The sequence below is a fragment of the Schistosoma haematobium genome, chromosome 1, assembly GCF_000699445.3.
Source record: "Schistosoma haematobium chromosome 1, whole genome shotgun sequence".
NCBI lineage: Eukaryota > Metazoa > Platyhelminthes > Trematoda > Strigeidida > Schistosomatidae > Schistosoma > Schistosoma haematobium.
Genome location: NC_067196.1, coordinates 40605659 through 40623719, shown reverse-complemented (window position 1 = coordinate 40623719; position 18061 = coordinate 40605659). Strand labels below are relative to the sequence as shown.

The 18061-nt window shown below is 39.0% G+C and overlaps 2 protein-coding genes across 5 annotated transcripts in view; one reads left to right on the top strand and one right to left on the bottom strand.

The window, feature by feature from the left end:
* Positions 1 to 944: 944 nt before the first annotated feature.
* MS3_00009810 (uncharacterized protein) lies at positions 945 to 11662 on the top strand (the record flags this gene model as incomplete). 3 transcript variants are annotated; one of them, XM_035729775.2, is made up of 7 exons in its annotated part: positions 945 to 1031; positions 4915 to 5014; positions 5055 to 5121; positions 5157 to 5379; positions 6028 to 6290; positions 6335 to 6498; positions 9581 to 9681. In XM_035729775.2, 7 exons carry the CDS (start codon positions 945 to 947, stop codon positions 9679 to 9681), a joined length of 1005 nt encoding a protein of 334 aa, XP_035585430.1. The 3 variants fall into 3 exon arrangements, with proteins under 3 accessions (XP_035585430.1, XP_051074053.1, XP_051074054.1); XM_051218214.1 differs by lacking the exon at positions 945 to 1031 and adding an exon at positions 3848 to 4881 and having other exon boundaries at positions 9581 to 11662; XM_051218215.1 differs by lacking the exon at positions 945 to 1031 and adding an exon at positions 3848 to 4881 and having other exon boundaries at positions 5157 to 6290; positions 9581 to 10267.
* A 182-nt stretch (positions 11663 to 11844) lies between these two features.
* XPO5_1 (Exportin-5) overlaps positions 11845 to 18061 on the bottom strand; it is a 36220-nt gene continuing 30003 nt past the window's right edge. Inside the window, exon 25 of one of the 2 annotated variants that reach the window (XM_051218209.1) lies at positions 11845 to 16839. In XM_051218209.1, coding sequence (XP_051074051.1) covers positions 16684 to 16839 — 156 coding nt within the window. In that variant the 3' untranslated portion in view covers positions 11845 to 16683. The remainder of the gene's footprint in view (positions 16840 to 18061) is intronic. The other variant, XM_051218210.1, reaches the window with a different exon arrangement.

The window sequence follows — 18061 nt, the reverse complement described above, 5'->3', positions numbered from 1 at the left end:
CTCCTTCATTTCGATTTCCTTAATTTCGCCACTTCCTCATTATTCTTTTCTATTATACAGAACCTGGTTTATTATTATTATTCCATTATCACTATTGTCTTTTTTCTCTTTTTCAAATATGGCAAATACAATGCTAACATTAATGAAACTTGTGTATTATTGCATTCCTGAAGAAACCCGAAATGGTTTCTTCACAATACTTATGTACCCATAAGATATTTGTGATTAATAATAATAATAAGAAGAAAGTGTTTGACCACAACATGAGCTAGTCCATGACGTGCAATTGAACTGTTCAATATTCAGTGGCCCGACTGCTGGATGACCTAGGTAAAGCCCCGTGACCTTTTGCTGGCACTAGAATTCACTCCCCTGCTTCTATTGTGAAGGCATTTTGTAATATATCAGCGAAACTTAGTAACTTATTGCAGCTAGCTTTGTAGAATTGGCGGTATTTTGATCTTACTTAAAGACCGGCATGCCTTATATAACTTAATGTTAATCGACAACAGATTATCGTGATTATAAATCGTTTCAGCAAAATGGCAGCCTAAGGGCCAGGTTCGGTGAAAGCTGCCCTAAACATCTCTGCGTATATTCAAGTGCAATTTAATGGAAACGTTTAGATCGCAAATCACCAATTTAATTATCAGACCTTGATATTATTCCTATGTCTCATTCCATTCCACTGGTACATAATACATTATTATTGATAAACATCTTGATTAATCATCAGTTTTAGGCTGTGAAAGCTGTGAGAAGTTACTGGAATCATAATCCGTTCTACGTAATCCCAATAAAATTCAGTAATATTCCCAACCACCCACTGGTAATTATCACCTTTTTACTAATTACTAAGTTCGAAGGGAAATTTTCCGAGTTTTAGTTTTAGTTTTAGCTTTGATCTTGTCGGCTGTAAGGAAGTAATTCGTTGGAGGCAGTCGATGTTCGCTCAGTGTTGTATACTGACTGCATTTAAACTTGCACATGATTATATGCCGGCCAGTAATTTAAGGGTTAAACGTCTGCATGTGAGACCTAGTGTGCTGTGTATGGTTTACGATGTCGTATGTACGCTGCTGATGGGTCCTATCGAATAGGCGTCTTTGCAGAGACTTTTCGTTTTTAGCAGTCTTCTAAATCAGACTGATTAGTGACATCAAAATATAATGGCGTAGAGCCACAATTATGACAAACAAGAAAGAAACATTCCTTTATCCATTCATCTCTCCGTAGAAATCTAAATGAGAGGCGAGACAGGAATTTGTTGAGAACTTCGAAGTTTGGTCTACTTTTCGAAATACAACCTCTGCTTAGTTCCAATTTCACTCTTAAAAAAACAGAAACAAAACGAATCAGCCGATCGAGAACGTTCCGACTGTTGTAAATAGAGTACGTGTTTATTCAGCCTCTAGCGATAGTGCACATGATGCAATCATTTTAACTGAACAACATGGAAATTCTAAACACCGTGCGTAATAAGAGGGTAACTACCAGATACAAGAAGTTAGAGGACAGTTTGACATGCTCAAAATCCGTAGCGCAACGACGTTGACTGATCTCAGACTACTTGATCGACAGCATCAAGGGTTGGTAATAACTAGCGAACGCATCTCGTCTATGGCTCGAACGCCCTATGGGACGGAGGACATCCGCCCTGTAGGTGAATGCTTTCAAAGTGGAACTCAGTCATTGTTGTCCTACATACCAGATATATTTAGAAAGACATTGGTATTTCTTCTTTATGATTTACACGCATATTTTTATTGTTTACTGAGCATCAGATAATTGGGTAAATTGGTTTCAGTTACAGCAATACCGATAGTGTTGGTTTTCCAGGAGGAATTTTTCTGTGTCTGTATTCTGATTGATTACGGCGGTCTTTCTGTTTATTCTACTTTAGGACTTAATGGTTCACAGTTTAGTAAGCCTAAGTGTGCGTGGCCTTGCTAGGAATGCTGCTCGGACCCAAAGAGTGTGATATCAGAAGCTACTGTGAACGTTGACAAAAAGAACATTGGCAGGCGCAGGCAGAGAACCAACCTTAAAACAGCTTTCAGGACTAAGAACTTAGGAAACCAGGTTCCTTTTGTGCACCGCCGTCCAGCTGGCAGCAGCCGAGAAACACACAGTAACCCAATAGTAGGGTTGGGTCAGTTTATACTGAGAAAATCAACATAGATCATCACATGAATAATAATAATACCAAAGTCATTGACAATCATTCCGGATCTCGAGATGTACGTAATGAAACTGTGATTGCGATTTTACTGAAAGCTGACGAATAAACGAAAACTAAGCGTACGAAACGATCTGACATCGTAAACTCAGTTTCTCTTGCCAAAGCTGGAAAATCGAAAATTGATCACAGTGACTGGCCAGCTGTGTTTCGTAGAGTCAAAGAGGACCAGAGCACTGGGGGCGGAGCTGACATTGAGTATGACATCGCGTTGACATTAGGTCTAGTGAACTACCTGGTGTCTCGAGTTATCTCTTCGATTTACAGACTAGGTACCCGAAAGGACTCTATGGAAAATCAAACAAAGCCATCTGAGTAAAGGAGCGGAACTAGCTTCGTTCACTAGAAATACTATCCGCTTTACCGTTATCGATAGCACATCTCATGAAAGCAGAACATATAAATTAGTTAGTTACCGCTTGAGATACAAGGAAAAAGAGTTGTTAATTGGTTTGGTCCACCACAACAGCCTTCCTTATTCCAACCCTTCCTTCACTTAAACTTACTCCGCTTTGGTAAATATCACAACTCAATGTTCTTTATTACTGCATTCTGTCATCTGAAGCTTCTAATCACATTTCACTCTAGCTACAAGAGCTAGGATGAATTTAATTTGATAATTTTTTATACCTGTGTCTTTTCCACCACAATGTGTTAAGTAATGTTTATCGTTTATATCCAAGTGCCTTGCTGCTCCTCGGTTTCTCTTTTTTCTCCAGAATCTTGCTTTGAGGGCAGAGCTATGGAACATTTTGTACATCTGGAACGAGCTAGACGTACGTGCTTTCCCTCAGTCATAGTTCACATCAAACGCTCTACAAGTCTACTTTATAACAACTTTAAACCTAAAAAGTTGCATTGCATTAATACTTCGCACGACCAAAATCCTAACACACTTATGCCGAGTTTGGATCTCGTGTGTAACGTGGACGCGATGTCACTTTGAAAAATATTTTGAAGACTACTCAGTATATCTATAGGAATGAACTGATATTCACTTTTATAGAGAATATTTATTTACCATGCATACTGTGAAACAATAAATATTGTAATTGATAGATCATGCCTGTAAAAATGGCATGCACCTGCCCTTGCAGGAATATTTTATACTATATTAATCGAAACTCTGAGGTAAATAGGGTGCTCCCAGGTGGTCTCAACACTTGACCTTAAAGTGGTCGATGTTCAGCATTACGAAATTTCTACAAAAAAGTCACTGTACTGTACGTTCCTTGAATCACACCAAGAAATTCAAGAAACTCCTTTCAACAGTTCGGTAAGGAGATCCGTAACTTCATCTGAAAAAGGAGAGAATGTGGAAAGGATCAAGGTTACTGAGTTCTAATGAGACAAAATCTCAATATCGGGAAGCACGGAATATTTTTGCATCAACCCTACCTAGGTGTCAAAAATTGTATGCATAAAAACCTGTTAACGAGTCCACAGAATATACAGGACACTTATATTCGTGCATTAATGAAAGAATTGAGGAAAGAGGCGGCATTTCAGCGTTTTGTAGGGACAGAAGTTCCACTTCATTTGAAGAAGACGATCGCTAAGAAGCCCAGTTATTGTCACACAAATTTGGTAACATATACACCGTATTGAAGTCCTTATCTTCTCTTCCTAAAGAGCTCCTAACACGCAATCTTGGTCGATTAGGGAAATCAGTTAGTTTGGTCTGTTAAGTAAGTTTACTATAGGTAAATCTAAGAGACCTGATAAAATACATTCGAGATTCCTCCTATGAGTTAGTAACATTCCTAGTTTCCTATCATCGGTTTTGTTATATCCTGACGATATGAAGATGAGTGAGGGTAGTGTTTAGGAGCTTCGGGACAACTTGCAGAAATTATCCGAACGGTTTAGAATTTGGCAGTTGCCGACAAATGCCTCCAGGTGCATAATGGTTACCAATTTACGGATGCATACACAGTGAATATTGAGCTACTTGTTGTCTAGATACGTAAACTTGGGAGTCATCGCTATTCGCGGCTTGATCACTCATGCAAACCGTCATGTAACAGACGCCGAAGCTTTTAGAATCCACTGATCAGTAAGTATAGCCTTTTGCCACGTGGATGCTAAGACACATCTGACTACGTATATAGCATTCGTCCGACCTTCACCTGAGCATTTCCTAAATGTTCATTGAGTTGTTAGAAGAGATTTCTGAAACACCAGGTAGGTTGATTCTTGGAATCTCACAGCTTCCATATGACGAGAGATTGGCCAAACCAACCTATTTTCATTATAATGCAGAAGGACCACTGGTGACTTTACCACAGTTTCGAAATAACATGATAGAATTGCAATCGGCACTCCCCCTTTTTATTTTCTTACAAAACAGAGGATTTATGATGAAACCTAGAATGAATAACATGTAAGCTGACTATCGATTCCCCCAGGGAACAATAAGAAAAACGGAACTCCTTTACTCAATACGTGATTAAAGCTCCATCTATAAACTCCATCAAAAAATTAGATCAACTGACGCAACATTGTCTTTTGAACTAAAACCAGTCACACAGTTTCCTGTCCTTTCTTAAATAAAACTGAAAATCCAATCTTATGGATTGACAACCGAGTGTGGGACATTTTCACTGTGCGTTACTCAATTTACACTTGGGATGAGGAAGAAGGTATGTCACGTTATCATGCTGCTTACTTCATAGGTTTTGTTAATGGGAAAATCTGGTTCAGGCAAAACGAGTATGAGAAGTATCATATTTGCAAACTTCATCGCTCGAGATACTCGCAGGCTCGGTCCTACAAGTATGTGTAAATATACAGTTTAACCAACTTTTCGTATTAGTGGACGTAGAACACACTCACCTACGACTGCTAGGTGGATTGGTTCTAAATTTATGGGATTGCGGAGGGTAAGTCTGTCAGTTAATCGTCTGTTTTTCCATAGTCAAGATGGATTTATGGAAAGCTATTTCGTCAACCAAAGAGAAACCATATTCAGAAATGTCGAAGTCTTGATCTATGTTTTCGATATTGAAAGCAGGGAAATATCAAAAGACTTGGCTTATTACCGTTCGTGCTTGGACGCTGTAAATCAAAATTCCCCCGGTGCGAAAATCTTTTGCCTCATTCATAAGACAGACCTCGTCAGTGAAGAAAAAAAGGATGAAGTATGTCTTCATAATGTTGTTATTTAAATCTGACTGTTTGGTTGTACCCTTCCAACGACGCTGGATCGTAGTCTGAAGATAAACAGTGTCATATTCACCTTTTCGTTTATCCTACCGTTCAGAAAGTTCCAGATCAACCCTTCTATATTGTCTAGAGCAGCAAATTTAGTAATCTTATCCATAAGCTTTATGTAAGGATCGTTCAAACTTTTCTGAAAACAACCAATCTCTGTCACGTATATTAACTGTTTTATCTGTAGTTGAATGCAATTCCAGGGGATAAAGGACATAAACTAAACTCTCCCATTCAGATATCCCACTGATTGCTGAATTTTCGAAGTAGCAGTTGCTTCGAAAGTAATTAACGATTCGCCCGAGAACTCAGACAACACTTTTGATCTCATAAGAAATTTTTCTGAAGATCCTCAGGCAATCGATAAATTCCAGCCCCATGAGTTTTAGTAGTTTCCAACTAGTGCCAGTCCATGGTGGAAACCACTTACAGATTTTATATTCTGAATCCGCAAGTTTGTAAAATACCGTTCAGTGGTTAGGTTATTCTAAATAATTACTCGTCAGTTTTTGCTGTTTAGCTTTTATGTTTTAAAAGATAAACTTTATTCCTCCTCCGATTGATACATAAAATAGGTATTTCAAGTCAGAAAGCAAAATATCGAAGCGGTTACAAAGCCATTCACTTGTTCATGCTTTGCTACGTCAATATGGGATGAAACATTATTTAAAGCTTGGTCTAAAATTGTTTATGAACTTATTCCGAATATCAAAATGTTGGAGGGTAGTTTAAAGCAACTTTGTGAAGTACTAGAAGCTGATGAAGTGATCCTATTCGAAAGAGCAACATTTTTGGAAATTGCTTGTCATTCTAGAGTTCCACATTCTGATGTGCATAGGTAGGATCTATGTGTTTATTCGTCCTAATAACTTAAAAATTTAGGTTTGAGAAGATAAGCAACATTGTGAAACAATTCAAATTGTCATGTAGTAAAGTTGGGGCAAATTTCACGAAAATTGAACTGCGCAACCAACACTTTGCTGCGTTTATTGATGTTTTCACATCTAATACATATATCATGGTGGTATGTTCTGATCTATCCATCGGTGAGTGTACTAAGTTTGAAACACTTCTTATTTTTCATTTTTACTAATGGTATTCTCTATGAATGAATGAAAGTCTGTTACAACGGATAGAATATATTTAACAGATTGGTATATGCACCTATCACGAGTCAGAATGCAGTTGGGTTTGTACCTCTAGTCATGTGGTTTGTAGTTAGCACTTCAAAATACTGGTTAATTATAGCTTTGCGTGATTGTTAATACATGCCGATCTCAAGCCCGACCAAAGGAGGACGGTTGGGCATAGAGTCACCAACCCCAAGACTACTTAGTTTCTCCTTTTTTCTGGTGATCGACTGGATTACAAAGACCTAGATATCTGAAGGGGAACATGGGATACAATGGATAGCTTGGGTGCAGCTAGACGATTTAAACCTTACAGACGACCTAGCTCTTCCATCCCATAGACAACAACAAATGCGGATTAAGACAGTCAGGGTAGCAGCAGTCTCTGCATCAGTTGGGCCTAAACATACACAATGGAAGAAGCGAGATCAGTCAGTCAGTAACAACTTAGAACTTCGTACGTACTTACATCAGTTCGAGTTGCCATACCACATTAGCACAGAGATGCAGTTGTCGATTCAAATCCCGTAGTGGTAAAGGTAGTAAGAGTATAAGCCGTACTCGGAAAGATTAAGGTTTGAAGATGTTATTCAAGGAGTATAATTCAGTGAAATAAATTTGGAAGGAAAGAAAAAACATGAAGAATTCAGAAGATTAGAATTTGGAAGAACACAGAGAGGATGCACCTGCGCCATTGCAAACGATTTTGAGCCATGTCATTCAGGGTCTCTAACCATCGGTCACTATCATCTCGCGGTCCCCATCCAGGTAGTCTTCACCTACCAACATGACTCAGTCTACTTGTCAGTGACTTCATGGGTTTGTGCCATGTTCTGGTCTGACCGCCCCTAGCTTTCTTCCAACCTACTCCTACACCGTAAAACATAGCACGTCGAGGCAGTCGGTGGTTGGGCATACGTAGCACATGTCCCAGCCATCTCAACTGATGAAGTTACACCACTTCATCAATTGATTTGCCATCCTTACCTAGTACCCGTTTCCTAACAACTGCATTACTTACTCGATGGTCCCAGGATGTACGAGCTATGTTTCGAAGACACCTATGATCGAATACTAGTAACCTACGAATATCCTTTACTCTTACCGCAATGTTTCACTGCCATAAAGAAGGACGGAACGAACTGCTGCACAGGAAACCCGTCCTTTAGTTGGTAGACGGGTATCTCGCCTACGCCATAAATGACGCAAGTTGGCAAAAGCTAGTCGAGCCCTCTGTATCCGTGCTGAGATTTCGTCACACACCAGACCACAAGGGCTGATGAGACTTCCAAGATATGTCAAGCGGTCGACACGCTCAACTACTTCACTCCCTATCATTAGTTCGGGTGTCGATGCAACCCAATCCTGAAGCAACATTTTGCATTTGTAGGGGGAGAATCGCATCCCGAACATGCTTGTATTGTTGCTTAGAGTGGTCAGAAGACTGCATTTTGTCAGCGTCTTCACCAAATAGAACTATGTCGTTGGCATATTCTAGGTCAGAAAGTGAATCTCGGTAGAAGTTCAACCCCTGGAAATTTAGACGAGGAAAGTGTTATCTCTAAAAGTACGTCGACGACAAAGTTGGACAAGAATGGAGAGAGTGGGCAGCCCTGACGAACACCACTTGAGGTAATCGATACTGATGAAGCAAGGTTCTGAAACACAACACTTGGAGCACCAACCTGATCACACTTGATGGAGAAGCTCTAGTAGATGTGGAAACGTGAACGTGCCTGGACAGCATCATCGATGAGCAAAGAGGATGTGATACAGTTGTGAAGGCACGGATTGGCAAAGCAAGGGTAGTATTCCTACCATTGAAGAACGTATGGAACTCAAAACAACTGTCAGCCAACATCAAAGTTAGAATCTCTTATGCGAACGTCAAGATAGTTCTATCGTACGGAACTGGAACTTGGAGAACTACTGGAAGCATCATCAGGAAGATACAAGTATTTATAGACAATTGTCTACGCAAGATACTGAATGTCCGCTGACTAGATACCATCAATTACAGCCTACTGTATGAGAGAACAAACCAACTTCCAACTGAAGAGAAAATTAGGAAAAAGCGCTGAAAGTGGATAGGACATACATTATGGAAATCACCAAACTGCATCACGAGGCAAGCGCTAACTTTCGATTCTGAAGGGAAACAGAAAATCGGAAGACCAAAGAACACGTTGCGCCGGGAAATAGAAACAGACATCGAAAGGATGAATAGCAACTGGAAAGGAGGGTTCAAGGGTTGGATGGAGAATGCTGGTGGGTGGCTTATGCTCTTACACAGGGTGTGACAGGTGTAAGTAAGCACGTATTGTTGCTAGTTAAAATTGGGATCGTATGCGACATTATTTCTAAGTTTCACACCTAAAACATTTACCATATAAACCAGTTTATTATTTGTAAAAGTGAAACATCTCACTCTTCTCTTTAGAGAGTTGACTTTCACAAACCACAATTCTGTGAATAATGTTTATCTAATCAGCCATCAGAAAAATTGGATGGAAAATAAGTAGTAAAAACGAGTTTTGAAATTTATTCGCCTTTCTCTCAGGGATGATGACCACTCGTTCGACATCCACCGGCTAACAGAATTTTAGCAGCGATGTCTCGTATAGATATAGATAGTTATTAATCTGGATACTAAGGTTAGGATCTTTGTGGAATGATGCCAGTCCTTTACTTCTCAGAATTATATTGATTATTGCTATCTTTATTAAACTCAAGTATCTAAATGCAGATGTACTTTTAGAGTGTATAAAATCCAGTAACCACTTTTGTCAGTTGGTATTGCGAAAAACTTGTGTCGTTTTTTATTTCTACAAGCGTTCCTAATTTCATTATAAATACTGTTATGAGTGATCAGAGATATGTTTCGTATTGTTCACTAGGTTCCAAGTGACTTACTAAATGATTTACACCATTTTCCTTTTACGAATGTTGGATATTGCGCAATTTGTTTTAAATTGATGTTTTTCTCGTTTTTTCTCAGCCTCTTCTGCAACTTTGCTGAATATTCGCAATGCACGCAAGCACTTTGAATATTTGGAAAAATTAGAACAACCACATTCGGCAATAGCTCGTTGTGGCTAGACACTTTCTTGAATCTCTTGAGATAACTTTTTGACTCAAGATCCCAATATGACTGTATATTAAATTGCTTATTTTTAATTTAGAACATAGTCATCATAATACTTCAGTTGTTGTACAGATATACTTTAATGCCATCTAGTGAATTGTACATCTCTAAAGAGTTGTGATAGTAAACAAAGTACACATACTTCCCTATTTTACTAATATCACTGAACGAAAACTTTGTGTCTGTGAATGGGCTAATCATACCATTTTCATCTTTTATATAATCTCTCTTTACTGTTGTTGAATCTCCATCTTAACACTCAACTTTTGAAATATTTAACAAAATGCCCATCGTTTCGCATTACTCATTTAAGTGGATCGGCACATGAAAACAATTTTGTTTGATTAAAACCACCTAAGTAATTATTCCAAAACAGTTTATATTCATGCTATGAAAATATTTAAACAGATTTTCTGATTTTTATGAGCTATTTTTCTAATTATGTAATTATCACAGGGGTTATTTTTCTTTTCAATCCTTATCTTGATTGTAAAAAATTCACATAATTATGTTGATAATTGATTGTATAATTAACCATCATTATTTTGTCTTCATGTCCTTAGTAGGCAGGTACTAAGCTTATTCGGGGCATCAGCTTACAGGCCAGACCATAGCTGGTACCTTGACAAGGCAATTAGGCTTGGCTGTCGTGACGACCCAACAATTATCTTGTTCCTTGTAATTCTACGACACAGGGATGACTGAAGATGAGACAGGAAATGTAGAGTTTGAGAAGGAATTTGTGCTACCACCTGTGCTGGGGTATGATGCCAGCAAATCGTTTTCGACAAATAGCCGACATCCCCCACGACGCTCCTCCCTCACAACGGAATGAAAGCGTTAACAAATATTTGCCATATAAACAGCGTATATCACCTTGCCCAACGAATTTCCTGCTCAAGTAATACTGCTTGAAAAGTAGAGTTCACACATTTGAAACTACTCGTTGATAGCCCGTCTGTATTTAACTCTTTAGGGTCGGGTTTTTAAGTTTGAGCTCATATTGTTCAATAGCGGCCAAATATGTGGGGAGAAGTAGACGTAGTAGAAGAAATACAAGTGGGTAATGGATATCGCTAGAGGGAAATAGGCATTTTAAAGAGAATAAACCTTTTGACTGGAATTAGACACCTTTGGATGCCGGCTCAGTAGACGAGAGGTTAAGCGTTCGCGCGCGACGCCGAAGGTCCTGGGTTTGAATCCTGTGTACGGGATTGTGGATTTGAACCGCTGTGGAGTTCCATGCTGAGATGAAACAGCCGTCCAGCGTTTCCATGTTTTCAAAGGTGGTCTAACATTGATCGGTTCATGATTTCAATGAGTTGGGAGAAAATGATTATTCGTAAATTTCAGGTTATAGAATTCTTCCAAGGCCTGGAGAAACGTTTGAATGTCCAGTTTCTCCAAATTTACTTAGGTGGTGCTCATAGATGCACACTACTCGCCATAGATATCTCCGTAAGGATTACTCGCTTTGCCTAACTTTTCAGAGAATAATCATCCCAGAGACTCGCTTATCGATTTTAAATATCCAGATGGCATTAACTTTGATATGATGCAGTTCTAAAAACATTTTGAGCATGCAGAAATGCATTTCCGGGATGTATTTCTTTCACTCTAAATGCAAGACGGCCAGGTCCGTATTACCGCAGAGTGACCATATTGAGTCATTTAGTTGGGTGCGTTGGTATGAATTTGAAATAACGAAATAGAAGTTTAACAAAACAATCAAAAACTCAAATTCGAGGTATGCAGTATGAGATTGTGTTGTATTATCATGATAGGTTTAAACACAACATAAAATATTTAAATATACAGTAGGTGTATTAGTTATTCACCGCAGTTGACAACTCTACTTTTGTTATATCCGAACGGAGAACAAAGGAATAGTAACAACTGCCAAGAATTATTTATGGACTATCATATATTTTTATTAGATAATTATTAATTAACTAGATTATGTATGTACATTCATATTTCCTTTATCATTTGACCATACGACATACCATTCTTAATTTATTCCCAATCTATTAGTTGCAGTCTCCTATATTCACAGCCACTTTCGGCTTGACCTTGTATTATTATTATTATTTTTCATTTTGTGATATGATGCGTTCTGGTCTGCTTGTATGTAAACCCCGTATGTTTGAAGTATTTGATTCATACAGCGGAGACTGAATTGTGTTCTGGACTGAAAGAGCTGGATAAGGCGATTAGCTACCATTCAGAGTTGACTGAAGGCCGCTCGTGCCAGTCAGCGCATTATTAGTTTAGCACAGAAACAAAGTCATGGAGGCCGGTATTCTGACTACTTTGATCACGTGACATTTGAAGGGTCATATGACAACAACTTTTCTTGGAGCTTTCATCAAGCCTGGTGTCTGAGAAAATCTAGGGACAGATTGTGATGCATATCTGATTTTTACATACGCGGGTTTACCATCAATAAACCAAAAAGAAGTATGCTAGATGCCATCCATGTAATGAGTTAATTCAATCTGAAAGTAATGGGATTTCCGTATAAATGGCTGACTGTTATTATTTCATTTGCGTATACATACAATCGTTTGCTTGTAAATTATCGGAGTAATGCTTTACTAGCAATTAACAAGGATCAAAATATACAGTAGTTATTTGTTCGTCCTGATGATAATGTTTCAGTGATAGATTGTCGATTACTACTTGTCCACCAATAGGATAAAAAAACACGAAGTTCAGCGACGGGATTTCTTTCCAACGAATTTATTATCAAGCGGTACAATCGTATATAAATATGAAAATTACTAGTTCCGTGAGGAAATGTGAACAAGGAATAAAAAAGATGATGTAGTAGAAAGATTATAATACTAGATTACGTGATACGAATAATAACATTAGACTTAATGAGTTGGTAACGAATTATTACATGAATGTAGTAAGATGATTAGAATGTTTTTGTTACAGTAATTGTAGGCAATTAAAGGTAATAGAGGTGGGAAATAGATAAAGTGATATGAGCAATTATTATTAAAATAATGAGAATGTGATGCATAAGTAAAGGGAGAAATGCGATAATAAAAAATAATAATAACGATAGGATGTACTTTTTTTGTACGTATAGTTCTGGCTTGAGGTCATGGATAGTAAGAGCTTCGGCTATTTTTTGGAGTTGGATTCGAAATCTAGATAGATTTAGACGAATCGTATATGCAACCTTAAAATCAAACTATGAATCAGTAGAATGATTATAGTCGATTATATGTTCAAATATGAAACTTGTAACTGCTTTCCTCTCAACTCTGTAGAACCACACTGGGAAATGTTCCCATGTCAGAGTTGTAAGCGAGCTCTGGCTACAGCCAATGTACCTTACTCCACAAGAGCAGGTAAACTGGTAGATGTTGCACATGGAGGCAACCAGACGGGAAAGCTTATCGTTTATGGATACAGAAAACAAGCTACTACTTGTGAACGTTATTCTCTTTTGCCGCATAATGTTCTTTTTGTCACTGTCGTTAACCGATTTTTGATTACATCAGATGTTCGATCACCTCTAAATTCCAAATTTATATGGTTTTTTATAAACGAAGCAACCGGATTCCGTCAAAACTACTCTTCATATTCTTATCTATGAAGCGGTCTGGATAGTGATTTTCCGTTGGAGTCTTCCTGAGGAATGCGAGTTCTTCCTCAATGCATTCTGTATAACATATCCGGTGTATTCGGTAAAAATGTTTTTCTGCTTAAAGGAATTCAGCTGTAGAATTTGGTCGGCTGGCCATTCCATGTTTGTAGTCAAAATATGGATCTTTTTAAGGGACTGTTACTCTTCCTCATCGCTTTCTAACGTGAAGACTAGCATGTGTCAAACGAGTGTACGATATCTCCCAACTCAATATTATCGTCACAAATGTGTCGTCCATGTATCTTACGTATAGATGGAATCTATTAATCATCGAACTTAATTATGCAGTTTTGCCATAAAACAGTCTGCTCAAATTGGACCCCATCTCTTTGTCTATATATTTCACTGTTGAAACTGAATCGGACATTAAATTTATTTATTTAAACACATGAATATTGGTACAAGAGAGCCCCAATATATATGCGCCACACAAAACAGTGAGAATTCGAAGATAAATAGAAAAAAAACTAAGGTACAATCAGAAGAAATCTTTCAGTTAAGGAAGATACAACCACTTTTTATGAAGAAAGTAAAAGAAGGTTACAGCAGGATCGCCACTGGCTTCTATTCTGAGCCATATCTGATAACGTCCCTAGCCACTGTGTTGCACCATCTCTCGGACCCCAACCAGGGAGTCGTGAAGGACCAACAGAAGCCAGTCCTTTGCAGCTTTCTTTCATGCCACGACACCATGTCATGCACTGACCACCTCTCCGCTTCTTCCAACCAGTCCCAGAGTCGGCAAATAATGCACGACGTGGAATTCTCTGGGACGACATTCGGAGAACATGTCCAAGCCAACGAAGTCGGTGTTTGAAGATGGTGACACCAATTGCATTATCATCTCTGTGCCCGGACACACGATGCCGAACCTCTGCATTACTGACATGGTGTTGCCACTGGATGCCAGCAATCCTTCGGAGACAGCGATGATCAAACACAGAGAGTCGTCTAACATCCTCAACTCGGAGAGACCAGGTTTCACAAGCATAGAGCAAAACTGCTCTCACCGACGCGTTGTAGATCCGACCTTTTACAGCCAGACTAACATCACAAAGGCGCCAAAGGTGGCCCAGATTGGCATAAGCCGCTCTGGCTTTCACTATACGTGCATTGATCTCATCACTCACACCCCCACCAGCACTTATGCAGCTACTCAGATACACGAACTTCTCGACTACGTCTATCTGCTCACCATCCAGGGTGAGTACAGGATTGGAATCCTGCCAGTCTTGTAGAAGTACCTTGCACTTCGAAGGTGCAAAGCACATACCATACCTACGGACACTGATTGCCAACTGATTAAGTGCGGATTGCATGCCTTGGGCATTATCGCACAGTAAGACAATATCGTCCGCATACTCAAAGTCGAGAAGTCTTTCCTCCAGGCAACAGATCTACACCACCATTACTTACATTCATCAGAGCTGTTTCCAGAATGTCATCGATGGCAAAGTTGAAGAGAAATGGCGAGATTGGGCAACCCTGTGTAACCCCACTGCTCGAATGGAACAATGGAGAAAGGTGGTTGTATGCCCTCACTCTGCCTGAGGTGTTTGTATATAGGGCTTTTAGGATGTTAATAAACTTCTCAGGCACACCCTTCTTCAATAGACAATCCCAGAGAACAGTTCTGTCCAACGAATCGAAGTGGTCAGTTGGCAGACTTAGATCTATGTTGTTAAAACCACATATATGGCATATCGTTTCAGTTAAAGGTACACTAGTGAACAAAGAATTAACGCCACACAAGAACACGTGTTTTCCAAAGTATTAACGTCCTTAACACGATCAGTAAATTAAAAAGTATCTTGAGTAGAATATTTAGATACTTGCCTTCTAACTAGTTCCAATTTTTTTCATCAATCATTGTCCGATTCATTAACATGGTGAACTCGACATATCCAAAACAGGTCTATGTACTTCCGGTAAGCGGGGTGGTCGAACCCGTTGGATGAATGTGATCATATAAGTCTGGGGTTATTATCCCTTTGTTCTTAAGATTTTAACAACATTGTACAGCTTGATAATAAATTCGTTGGAAAGAGATCCGGTCGCTAAACGACGTGTTTTTAATGTTTAAATGGGAATTGTCTATCCACTGCAAGGATAAAAATAAATGCAGTACTTACATTATTTAAAAATTAACCATCATAGGAAGTGTCTTACGCAACAGTTCTCAGGATGAGGTACACTTTTCATACGGACGCCTGTCACACCCTGTGTAAGAGCATAAGCCACCCACCAACATTCTCCATCCAACCCTTGAACCCTCCTTTCCAGTTGCTATTCATCCTTTCGATGTCTGTTTCTATTTCCCGGCGCAACGTGTTCTTTGGTCTTCCGATTTTCTGTTTCCCTTCAGAATCGAAAGTTAGCGCTTGCCTCGTGATGCAGTTTGGTGATTTCCATAATGTATGTCCTATCCACTTTCAGCGCTTTTTCCTAATTTTCTCTTCAGTTGGAAGTTGGTTTGTTCTCTCATACAGTAGGCTGTAATTGATGGTATCTAGTCAGCGGACATTCAGTATCTTGCGTAGACAATTGTCTATAAATACTTGTATCTTCCTGATGATGCTTCCAGTAGTTCTCCAAGTTCCAGTTCCGTACGATAGAACTATCTTGATGTTCGCATAAGAGATTCTAACTTTGATGTTGGCTGACAGTTGTTTTGAGTTCCATACGTTCTTCAATGGTAGGAATACTACCCTTGCTTTGCCAATCCGTGCCTTCACATTTTGTGTGTGCGAAGCATTTTATTCTTCATGACTAGAGTAAAACAGCGTTTCTACTGAACCTTATCTTTTCTGCCCAGCTTGGGTCCAGTGGGTTTTACTTATTCCGAGCACCTCCAAGTTGTATCTCCTCAATTCCGTAACTATTTGATTAGTCCTCACTGTCTCCCACGTTGTCCGGACATTCCATGTACCTATATTAATTGTTCCTCTGGTTGTTAGAAGGGGCATCGGTCTCGTGACTTCCGAATAATCTCGGCATTTAACATGAGGCGTTATAATTCTTCTAAATGAAGATCCTTCAACTCTCAAGGCAGAGTTCAAATTGTTAGCAAGGCATTAAACCTAGAAGGGCGGAGTTACAGTGGTGATTATGATTGACACTTAAGCCAGGATTTATTATGCTGAACTTAAACGATATCAACTACTGACTGTTTTGTCAACTTTGGTATAAAATTTCAGTTATAACAAAAGCAATTATTGATGTCAGAGGTGTAAAAGAAATGGAAACAAAAACTTCATTAATAAGAAATGTACACAATCATAATTTCTCTTATTTAGTTAGTTGCATTAGTAAATAAATTTGTAAGACCGAAATCGTTTTCAATATGAGATGTATCCCTTTTCTCACGTATACGAATCCACTTGGGTCGGTGTAGAGGAGGTATACTGTGTATTTGAAATTCATTACGAAAACGTTGGCTGAGAGGAACCTAAAACGAAAACAATGTGTTCAATACAGCATATAACATGGATCAGTGTTACCTAATTTTAAAAGAACAACTATTCCTGTTTCCATATACACTGAAATAGAGTAGAAATTTCAATTAAAACCTAAACTACATACTAAAAGGGAAAAATGGTGAATGAATATTACAGAATTCTTTTGATACCAGAATCAGATTCCTGCCAGTCTTGTAAAAGTACTCTGCACTTAGAACGTGCAAGGCAAATATCATACCTACGAACAATGATTGTCAACTGATTAAGTGCGGATTGCATGGCTTGGGTATCATAGCACAGTAAGATATCATCCTCATACTCAAGATTGAGACATTTTTCTCCAGGCAACAGATCCACACACGTCATCGATGGCAAAGTTGAGGACGAATGGTGAGGTTGAGCAACCCTGTCTAATACCACTGCTTGAAAGGAACAATTGAGAAAAGTGGTTGTATGCCTTCACTCTACCAGAGGTGTTTGCATATAGGGCTATTAAAATGTTAATAGACTTCTCAGGCACATCCTTCATCAATAGACAATCCCAGAGGACATTCCCGTCCAACAAATCGAAAACGGTCCTAATTTCAAGAAACACTACGATTGTTGGCTTGTGATAAGTAGGAAGGTGGTCTAACATTTGGCGGAGGATGAAGATATGATCAATATATCCTCAGCCAGAACGAAAACCAACCAACTTTTCACGAGTCCGTCTTTCTTGTGTTTTGAACAATCTACGAAAAATGACGGAGGCCAAAAGATTGGAGGTAATCGAAAGTAGACTTATCCCCGATAATTCTAACCGAAAAGATGTGAAACCTTTTCAAAGATAGGGACAACAATCGATTCATTCCATGATGTAGGAACACCCTATAATTGCCAGATGTTTCTAAACAACTCGGTTAGTTCCTTAACCAGAAAGTCACCAACATCTTTAAAAGGGCCAGAAGTAAGTCATCTGAATCAGGTGATTTGTATGGCTTCAAGAGTTGGAGTTCTTTGTGGACTTCCGCCTCATTTGGTGGATCAGTCGTCACCGGCCATGGAGGGCAGGAAAGTCTGATTGATGTTGCCGGAGCAGCAGGCCAGTTGAACTGCCCTTCGAAGAATTCTGCTCATCTTCCAAGACGTCGATGGATGTTAGTGATTTGCATCCCACCATCCTCGCAGATTGTTTCACTCACACCAGACTTCTTGCTGCCAGTGTCTTGGATG